Source organism: Arachis ipaensis, chromosome B06, assembly GCF_000816755.2.
Source record: "Arachis ipaensis cultivar K30076 chromosome B06, Araip1.1, whole genome shotgun sequence".
NCBI lineage: Eukaryota > Viridiplantae > Streptophyta > Magnoliopsida > Fabales > Fabaceae > Arachis > Arachis ipaensis.
In genome coordinates this window covers 130,568,297-130,578,667 of record NC_029790.2, presented here as the reverse complement: position 1 = coordinate 130,578,667, position 10,371 = coordinate 130,568,297, and the positions used below count along the sequence as shown (strand labels likewise).

Sequence of the window (10,371 nt, the reverse complement as noted above, 5' to 3'; positions counted from 1 at the left end):
GCTGTTTAGAAACAGAAGTCCCTCTTCTTGTCTATGAATTTGTAAGCAATGGCATAGTCTTCGATTTTATCCGTAATGAAAACAAGATAAATAATTTCACTTTAGAGAGTAAAGTGTGATCTCTCACCATTTATTTTATAGGTGGACTAAGAATAAATATGAGAAAGAAATCATTCAAGGGTAGAAGATCACACTTTACCCTCTAAAGTATAAATTTAAAATTTAGAAGATCCAAATTCATGTTTCAGACCCCAAAAAGATAATAAATAGAAATGGAAAACCCCTTCGATTTAACTAGCAAAAAATAAGACCATCGATTTTTTAGCTTTTTTCAACCATGGGTAACTCTGTTAAAGGTAGCGTGCATATCCATAAAAGAGAGAAAAAAAAAACTGCACAACACATAACACTGACAATGAAAAAGTATCAGGAACTACTGTTAAACTTGATGAATGAAAGTATCAAACAACAATTATGAGGATGATATTCAATATCCTTCAGCATTACTTGCACATTTTGGACTTTTCAAAGTACATATTTATCATATACATTGCTGCATTATTTAGAACCTATAGCTGTAAGGAATAAAGAATGAACATTATTATCACACTAACTAGATCACTCACCTACTTTTGCTTGTTTGGAATAACAAGCAGAGTTTAGGCCGTTGGAAAACAGTTATTTTGGTACAAATAGAATGAAAATCTTATTTTCAGATTGATGCCTCAGAGAGTAAGCTGCCACTAGATTTTTGAGATCTCCTAGGTTGCCTCTGAAAATAAGGGTGCACATCGCGAACTCCATCCAAGTACAATGGCGTTTGCATTTCTACAAGGCGCGAAACCTACCAAGCATTCCAAGAAAGAGCCAATGTTAATGATGTTCTTTCAAAAGGTTAAAAAACATAATCAGCAGTGTTCTTGCTTCCATTGAAACTAAAAGCTGGGAGGTCATACTTACAGCTCTATGAAAAGCAAATATCTCTTCTTGACCGGATAATATGGATGTGATACCAACAGGAGTACCTCCTGAGCCCACATTGCCTTCTGCTAAGACATCACGGCGAAGTTTAGCATTTTCGGTCTCTGTTTCAAACTGGAAACTGAAACCAAGACGAGATTGTGGAGGTTCAGTTAGCAATGCAACCTTGATCACTAGAATACCACCACCAACAGAGTTGATAAGCCTTATATAAGCACTAGTTTATACACTACTGAGAAAATTCTAATAATAGGATATACATAAATCAGTAGCTATTTATCAAATTTATGTGCCTTCTATCCCAAGTTTGATAGAAACCTGAGAACTAAAAAATTCAGATTTCAGATACAGGGTATTTAGGGCCTCCAACTTTTTAACTAAATCAATAAAACATCACTTTTGGAACCTATCAGTACAAATACTGCATTTGCTAACAATAGAGATTGGTGAAATTATGACTAAAATTCCTTATTGCCTCGCCTCACATATTATGTATGCCACATTTTAGCAATTGTAACGCGGTTTGTAAATCAGTCAACATAGACTTGCAGCACACTTTCGGGATTTTGAAAACAATTTTACAGGATCATTCTAGGAAATAAATACATATGATAAATGTTTCACAATTTCTTTATAAACAAGTCCCCCCCAACACCAGAGAAATTGCAATTCATGAAAATACCTAGATTTGGGAATTCAATGAAAAATGTTTATAATCTGAGCCATCTGTTCCCAGCTACATGGCATCAGAAGAAAATTTAAGACTACAAGCATAAGAATCAATTACCAGGTTAGAGCTCCTCTAAAGGATTCATACTTTTTAATCTGAAAGTTCTTTCTGCACAACATAAATAACAGAAATCAACAAGGTTACCTCTCCAAGTCAAAAAGTGTGCCATCCTCAGTTCCTTGAAATAATTCATCAATTGAGGAGGATGCCAAGCAACAAAGGCAGCAATGATGATTGTACAACTCGTCAATTAGGGTTATAAATCTCCTTGCCTGAAAAGTAAAATATATACAACATAATAATCAAAACAAGACAGGACTATGCAGAAACAATTGTACAAATTCAATGCAATGGCTGTTATTTAGGAATATTCTATGAAACAATGCAGATACAGAGTGAGAGAATATGAGTTTCATAACCTAAAATTTCCCTTCATAGTAAAATAAGGCAATTATCAATACAGTTGAGGTCAACTCAACCTTTCAGTAACAATACCTTGTCACGGATGCGCATACTCATCACTGGAATATCAGATATGAAAACAGTGTGATAGCTTTCAGCAACTGCAATATAGTCAGCTGCACCCAACTGAAAGCCGAGAGAGAGAGAGAGAGAGAGAGTAAGCAAGTTGTCGTATATGCACAAACACTAGAATAAAACTTGAAAGCAAGTTACATCGTAAGAATGGGGATTAAGGAACAACAACAAAGCATGATATTGTACTATTCTTACCCTTTTTCAATTTTCTAGAGTTTTTTAGTGTTTTCAAGGATTTTTCTAGGGTTTTCTATGATTTTCTAGGGTTTTCTAGGGTTTTCAAGGGCTTTCAAGGGATTTTTAGTATTTTCTAGAGTTTTTTAAGGATTTTCTTGTGTTTTTTTTGTTTCCTAGGATATTCTAGTATTTTCTAGGATTTTTTAAGATTTTTTAAAGTTTTCTTAGATTTTCTAGGATTTTCTAGGATTTTTCTAGGACTTTCTAGGGTTTTCTAGTGTTTTCTAGGGTTTTTTGGTATTTTCTAGGGTTTTCTATGATTTTTTGGTATTTTCTAGGGTTTTCTAGGATTTTTTAGTGTTTTCTAGGGTTTTTTAAGGGTTTCTAGGATTTTCTAGGTATTTTCTAGTATTTTTCTAGAATTTTCTAGGATTTTCTAGTATTTTCTATGGTTTTTTGGTGTGTTCTAAAATTTTTTTAGTGTTTTCTAGGTTTTTCTAATATTTTTATAGGGTTTTCTATGTTTTATAGGATTTTCTAAGGTTTTTTAGGGTTTCCAAGAGTTTTCTAGAGTTTTCGAGAATTTTTTAAGATTTTCTTGGGTTTTTTTTGTTTTCTAAGGTTTTCTAGGATTCTCTAAGATTTTTTAGAGTTTTTAAGGTTTTTTTTGGATTTTCTACGATTTTCTAGGTTTTTTCTAGGACTTTCTAGGGTTTTCTAGTATTTTCTAGGATTTTTTGGTGTTTACTAGGTTTTTCTAGGATTTTTTAGTGTTTTCTAGGGTTTTTTAAGGTTTTCTAGGGTTTTCTAAGATTTTTTTGTGTTTTCTAGGATTTTTTAGGATTTTTCTAGGGTTTTTTTAGTGTTTTCTAGGGTTTTTCTAGGATTTTCTAGGGTTTTCTATGTTTTTATCAGGTAAAATTTATTTTCATTTTATTTATTTAAGAAAATTACCCAAAAAAAATAAATCAAGACAATTTTTTCTTTGGTGAAAAAAGAGACAAATAGTGGTGATGATTATTAAGGAAAAAAAATAAATCACCGATTTGAAGGACCACTTGGAGAATCTACCATATCAGATGTTACCTGTGGTTTTTGATTGGAGTGTTGAAAACAAGACGTGTAAAGAATCTTTGAGCAGAGGTACCAACGCTTGCAAGGGAAAAAGTACTTGAGTGGAGGAAGAGAGCGATCAGGAGCATTTCACTTAAGCTCTCTTAAACTGCATTTCACTCAAACTTTCTCTCGCTCACAACTCTCTCTTTCTCACACCTTTTGTCTACTTTTTCTCTGTTCTCACTTTCTCTCACGGAATGGACATGTTATTCTTTACTGTTATATTAGTTCTTGTACAAGCAGTAGTAGCTAGTAATCAAATATCTCTTAGTAGATGCCAAAGTAAGTGTTATGGTATTCAAATTCCATATCCATTTGGCATAGGAAATTCATCTACCGGTGCTACCTATTTCTTAGAAGAATCCTTTGGACTTACTTGCAACAGCGCTATTTCCAATTTAATATGGGACAATAAGCCAGTCATAGCCATAAACGTCTCCCAAGGTCAAGTAGATATATTGATTTTTGCCATCTAAGTTTGTTATGATAGTCGCCTTGATAATCCCGTTAGTCTTACCCCTCCCTTCGGAATCACAAATAGTCTTTCTTTCATCATTTCAAACAAAGACAACAAGTACATAGTTGTTGGCTGCAGTACTTTCGGCTATCTTACTATCTACAGCAACACCAGCGGTTCTATAGTGGAGTGTGTAACACAATGTCATAATAACATGAGTATGGATGAGGGACATTGTTTCGGCAACGGGTGCTGTAAGGTGGATATTCCTACCGGAAAAACAACGGCCACAATTCAAGTAGCAACCTATCTCTACTGTAGCTATTCTTTTGTCGTCAAGAATGGTTACTACTCGTTTTTGAAGGACCACTTGGAGAATCTACCATATCAGATGTTACCTGTGGTTTTTGATTGGAGTGTTGGAAACAAGACGTATAAAGAATCTGAGCAGAGGTACCAACGCTTGCAAGGGAAATAGTACTTGTGTGGAGGAAGAGAGCGGATATGGTTACTGGTGTCAACGCAACCAAGGTTTTGAAGGAAATCCATACCTTCATGCTTGCACAGGTAATTAACTAATTCTATTAAACATTCATCTATTTTTATATAGTTTGTTATCTTTTGTTTGACAACTTCAATTTGTTTTCTCTGTTACTGCAGACATTAATGAATGTGATAGGCAGATTCATACATGTCTAAGTAAGGATAACTGTCTCAATTCAATTGGATCCTATTCATGCTTTTGTCCTAACGGGCAATCAGGAAAACAAAAAACTAAAACAACCGCCCAACTCACCTACCTAAATCCAGTTAGTAATCTGTAACATTGGCTTCTTATTCCATTAGTAGGCTCCCCCTTCCACTACCAAGGCAAACAAGATTATAGAGCTCTGTCAAGCTTGTTCCCTACAACCATCATCTTGCCACATGTCAATACATCCTTGCATCTGTATACATAAACGTGTAGGTGGACACATCCTATGTTAATCCATGATAAACTCTGCTAACTCCTTTATCCTTACTCTAAACTCGTTCTATCTGTCGCTCTCTATCCCACGTTCTATTTTCTTCTTTAACCCACCTTCTATCATTCAAGCAATGTATTTTTGGAAAAAATCCTAAAAACAGAATATTTGATTTGCAGCCATTACACGCGATAGAGTTTTCTTGGTAATGCAAGACTGAAGTAGCTTGACAAATAGTAAAAAATGACGTATTCCCCTTAGAAATGGAAAAACGAAGAACAAGAAAAAAGTTCATGTTTTCCAATAATAAATAAAATAAGAGAAATTTGAATTGAATCCTTATTACATAGAACCACCCATGGATGTAATGAATGTTTGCAATTCTGAATATATATATATACTCCTATCAGGAGCATTTCACTCAAACTCTCTCAAACTTTATCTCACTCAAACTCTCTCTCGCTCACAATTCTCTCTTGCTCACACCTTTTATCTACTTTTTCTCTGTTCTCACTTTCTTTTATGGAATGGACATGTTATTTTTTACTGTTATATTAGTTCTAGTACAAGCAGTAGTAGCTAGTAATCAAATATTTCTTAGTGGATGCCAAAGTGAGTGTTATGGTATTCAAATTCCATATCCATTTGGCATAGAAAATTCATCTACCGGTGTTACCTATTTCTTTGAAGAATCCTTTGAACTTACTTGCAACAGTACTATTTCCAGTTTAATATGGGACAATAAGCCGGTCATAGCCATAAACGTCTCCCAAGGTCAAGTAGATATATTGATTTCCGCCATCTAAGTTTGTTATGATAGTCGCCTTGGTAATCCCGTTAGTCCTACCCCTCCCTTCGGAATCACAAATAGTCTTTCTTTCATCATATCAAACAAAGACAACAAGTACATAGTTGTTGGCTGCAGTATTTTTGGCTATCTTACTATCTACAGCAACACCAGCGATTTTATAGTGGGGTGCGTAACACAATGTCATAATAACATGAGTATGGATGAGGGACATTGTTCCGGCAACGGGTGCTGTAAGGTGGATATTCCTACCGGAATAACAACGACCACAATTCAAGTAGCAACCTATCTCTACTGTAGCTATTCCTTTGTCATCAAGAATGGTTACTACTCGTTTTCGAAGGACCACTTGGAGAATCTACCATATTAGATGTTACCTGTGGTTTTTTATTGGAGTGTTGGAAACAAGACGTGTAAAGAATCTTTGAGCAGAGGTACCAACGCTTGCAAGGGAAATAGTACTTGTGTGGAGACAGAGAGTGGATATGGTTACCGGTGTCAATGCAACCAAGGTTTTGAAGGAAATCCATACCTTCATGCTTGCACAGGTAATTAACTAATTCTATTAAACATTCATCTATTTTTATATAGTTTGTTAACTTTTCTTTGACAACTTCAATTTGTTTTCTCTGTTACTGCAGACATTAATGAATGTGATAGGCAGATTCATACATGTCTAAGTAAGGATAACTGGCTCAATTCAATTGGATTCTATTCATGCTTTTGTCCTAACGGGCAATCAGGAAAACAAAAAACTAAAACAACGGCCCAGCCCACCTCCCTAAATCCAGCTGGGAATCTGTAACATTGGCTTCTTATTCCATTAGTAGGCTCCTCCTTCCACTACCAAGGCAAACAAGATTATAGAGTTCTATCAAGCTTGTTCCCTGCAATCATCATCTTGCCACATGTCAATACATTCTTGCATCTGTATACATAAATGTGTAGGTGGACACATCCTATGTTAATCCATGATAAACTCTGCTAACTCCTTTATCCTTACTCTAAACTCGTTCTATCTGTCGCTCTCTATCCCACGTTCTATTTTCTTTTTTAACCCACCTTCTATCATTCAAGCAACGTATTTTTGGAAAAAATCCTAAAAACAGAATATTTGATTTGCAGCCATTACACGGGGTAGAGTTTTCATGGCAATGCAAGACTGAAATAGTTTTGACAACTAGTGAAAAATGATATATTCCCCTTAGAAATGGAAAAACGAAGAACAAGAAAAAAGTTCATGTTTGCCAATAATAAATGAAATAAGAGAAATTTGAATTGAATCCTTATTACATAGAACCACCCATGGATGCAATGAATGTTTACAATTCCGAATATATATATACTCCTTCAGGAGCATTTCGCTCAAACTCTCTCAAACTGCATTTCGCTCAAACTCTCTCAAACTACATTTCACTCAAACTCTCTCTCGCTCACAACTCTCTCTTGCTCACACCTTTTGTCTACTTTTTCTCTGTTCTCACTTTCTCTCACGGAATGGACATGTTATTTTTTTCTGTTATATTAGTTCTTGTACAAGCAGTAGTAGCTAGTAATCAAATATCTCTTAGTAGATTCCAAAGTGAGTGTTATGGTATTCAAATTCCATATCCATTTGGCATAGAAAATTCATCTACCGGTGCTACCTATTTCTTAGAAGAATCCTTTGAACTTACTTGCAACAGTACTATTTCCAATTTAATATGGGACAATAAGTCAGTCATAGCCATAAACGTCTCCCAAGGTCAAATAGATATATTGATTTCTGCCATCCAAATTTGTTATGATAGTCGCCTCGGTAATCCCGTTGGTCTTACCCCTCCCTTCGGAATCACAAATAGTCTTTTTTTCATCATTTCAAACAAAGACATCAAGTACATAGTTGTTGGCTACAGTACTTTCAGCTATCTTACTATCTACAGCAACACCAGCGGTTCTATAGTGGTGTGCGTAACTCAATGTCATAATATCATGAGTATGGATGAGGGACATTGTTCCGGCAATGGGTGCTGTATGGTGGATATTCCTACCGGAATGACAATGGTCACAATTCAAGTAGCAACCTATCTCTACTGTAGCTATTCCTTTGTCGTCAAGAATGGTTACTACTCGTTTTCGAAGGACCACTTGGAGAATCTACCATATCAGATATTACCTGTGGTTTTTGATTGGAGTGTTGGAAACAAGACGTGTAAAGAATCTTTGAGCAGAGGTACCAACGCTTGCAAGGGAAATAGTACTTGTGTGGAGGCAGAGAGCGGATATGGTTACCGGTGTCAATGCAACCAAGGTTTTGAAGGAAATCCATACCTTCATGCTTGCACAGGTAATTAACTAATTCTATTAAACATTCATCTATTTTTATATAGTTTGTTATCTTTTCTTTGACAACTTCAATTTATTTTTTCTGTTACTGCAGACATTAATGAATGTGATAGGCATATTCATATATGTCTAAGTAGGGATAACTGTCTCAATTCAATTGGATCATATTCATGCTTTTGTCCTAACGGACAATTAGGAAATGGATCAGTTATAGGAGGTTGCCATGAGAAAATTCACAGAAATATGCTTCCAAAAATTGTCACTGGTAAGCATTTTCACCGGTTACATTTATTGTGCAAGCTAGAGATATTAATATAATACAAAAAAATTGTGTATACATCCAATTTTAGTTACAAGTTAGAAAGATTACGGGATCGATCAGTTGGTATCTAATTGGTAGATATTTAGTATACATGTAATATCATTGTAAGATAAGATAAAATATGATATGATAATATAAGACAACGTAGTTAATTATTACATATTGAAAAGGAAAATTATTGAAGAATTGTAATTGTATACAAAACATTACATGCAGGTGCAAGATTCATAGCTGTTTTCGTGGGAACTTGTTTGTTATACCTCAGATACCAAAAGAGAAAACTCACCAAACTAAAAGAAGTTTTTTAAGCAAAACGGTGGTCTTATTTTGCTACATCAACTCTCTACAAGAGAAGAGTCCTCTCGTACAACTAAAATTTTTACTGCCGAACAGTTGAAGAAGGCCACCAACAACTACGATGACAACTTAGTTGTTGGCAGGGGAGGTTTTGGCACAGTATACAAAGAACTTCTAGAGAATGACAAAGATGTTGCCATCAAGAAGTCCAAAACAGTTAATCCTAAACAAGTTGAGCAATTCATCAATGAGGTTATTATTTTGTCTCAAATTAACCGTAGAAATATTGTGAAGCTTTTGGGTTGCTGTTTAGAAACAGAAGTCCCTCTTCTTGTCTATGAATTTGTAAGCAATGGCATAGTCTTCGATTTTATCCGTAATGAAAACAAGAGAAATAATTTCAATTGGAAAAATCGTCTCAAAGTTGCAGCAGAGGCAGCCGGAGCTTTATCGTATCTTCACTCAGCTGCTTCCATACCAATTGTCCACAGAGATGTTAAGAGTGCCAACATTTTCTTAGATGCCAAAGTCTCTGACTTTGGAACTTCAAGATTCATTCCACTGGATCAAGTTGCATTGGCTACAATGGTGCAAGGAACTTTTGGTTATTTGGATCCAGAATTCATGCAAACCAGCCAACTCACTGAGAAAAACGATGTGTATAGCTTTGGCGTTGTGCTGGCAGAGCTTCTTACAGGACAGAAAGCTCTTTCATTTGAGAGGCCGGAAGGGAAGGAAAATCTTGCTATCTACTTTCCTTGCCTGAAGGAGAATCGCTTGTTTGAAGCTCTTCAAGTTGGAATCTTGAATGAAGATAACAAGCAGCAGATTGTGGAAGTTGCTAATGTTACTGCAAAGTGTTTGAAACTCAAAGGGGAAGAGAGACCATACATGAAGGAAGTGGCAGGGGAATTGGAAGGAATAATAATGCATTAAAGTTTGACTAATATACTAAATTATTTTATTAAAAGTATTTCATATTACTCTATAAAACTATTATAAATTTAGCATCTTCAACCCACTCCTGCATAGTGCATTATTTAATGGGGTAAGTACGATTTTGGTCCCTAAAGTTTAGTGCCAGAATCGAATTCGTCCCTCTTCTAATTTTGGATTTATAATCGTCCTTAACGTTTTTTTTCGTATTAAAATCGTCTTTTTTTTTTTGGACAAAAATACCCTCACCATTACCAACACAATTACCTCCTCCACCAACACCAACACCACCGCCACAACCTCCACCAACAGCACCACCAACACCACCACCACCAGCCCTTTTCTTCTCCCACCCCCAACGCATTTTTACGCGTTTTCTTTTTTTTTTAATTTTATAATTTTTATTATTAAAATAGGAATAGGGGTAGTTTAGGAATAAAATAAAAAATTTTATTAAAAAAGACGATTTTAATACAGAAAAAAACATTAAGGACGATTTTAAATCCAAAATTACAAAAGGGACGAATTCGATTCTGGCACTAAACTTTAGGGACCAAAATCGTACTTACCCCTAATTCACGTGTAAAACACTTATAATTTAGCACCTTATTATTTTAAATTATCTTAAATTTAACCCTAGACAATCTTAATATACCAAAATTAACAAATTAATTTTTATTGTTTTTAAATAATAGACATGATATTAAAAAAATAAAACGA

At 35.0% G+C, this 10,371-nt stretch overlaps 2 protein-coding genes and 1 pseudogene across 2 annotated transcripts in view; 2 read left to right on the top strand and 1 right to left on the bottom strand.

The window, feature by feature from the left end:
* On the bottom strand, positions 479 to 2,438 carry LOC107605360 (lactation elevated protein 1-like). The gene is made up of 4 exons (XM_021105168.1): positions 2,207 to 2,438; positions 1,856 to 1,983; positions 961 to 1,102; positions 479 to 844 (listed from the first exon to the last, which is right to left on the bottom strand). The coding sequence occupies exons 1-4, from the start codon at positions 2,228 to 2,230 to the stop codon at positions 713 to 715; spliced, it is 426 nt and encodes a 141-aa protein (XP_020960827.1). The 5' UTR covers positions 2,231 to 2,438; the 3' UTR covers positions 479 to 712.
* On the top strand, positions 7,077 to 9,651 carry LOC107647641 (annotated as a pseudogene).
* LOC107647640 (wall-associated receptor kinase 5-like) overlaps positions 9,759 to 10,371 on the top strand; it is a 7,818-nt gene continuing 7,205 nt past the window's right edge. Inside the window, exon 1 of the mRNA XM_021105704.1 lies at positions 9,759 to 9,763. Coding sequence (XP_020961363.1) covers positions 9,759 to 9,763 — 5 coding nt within the window. The remainder of the gene's footprint in view (positions 9,764 to 10,371) is intronic.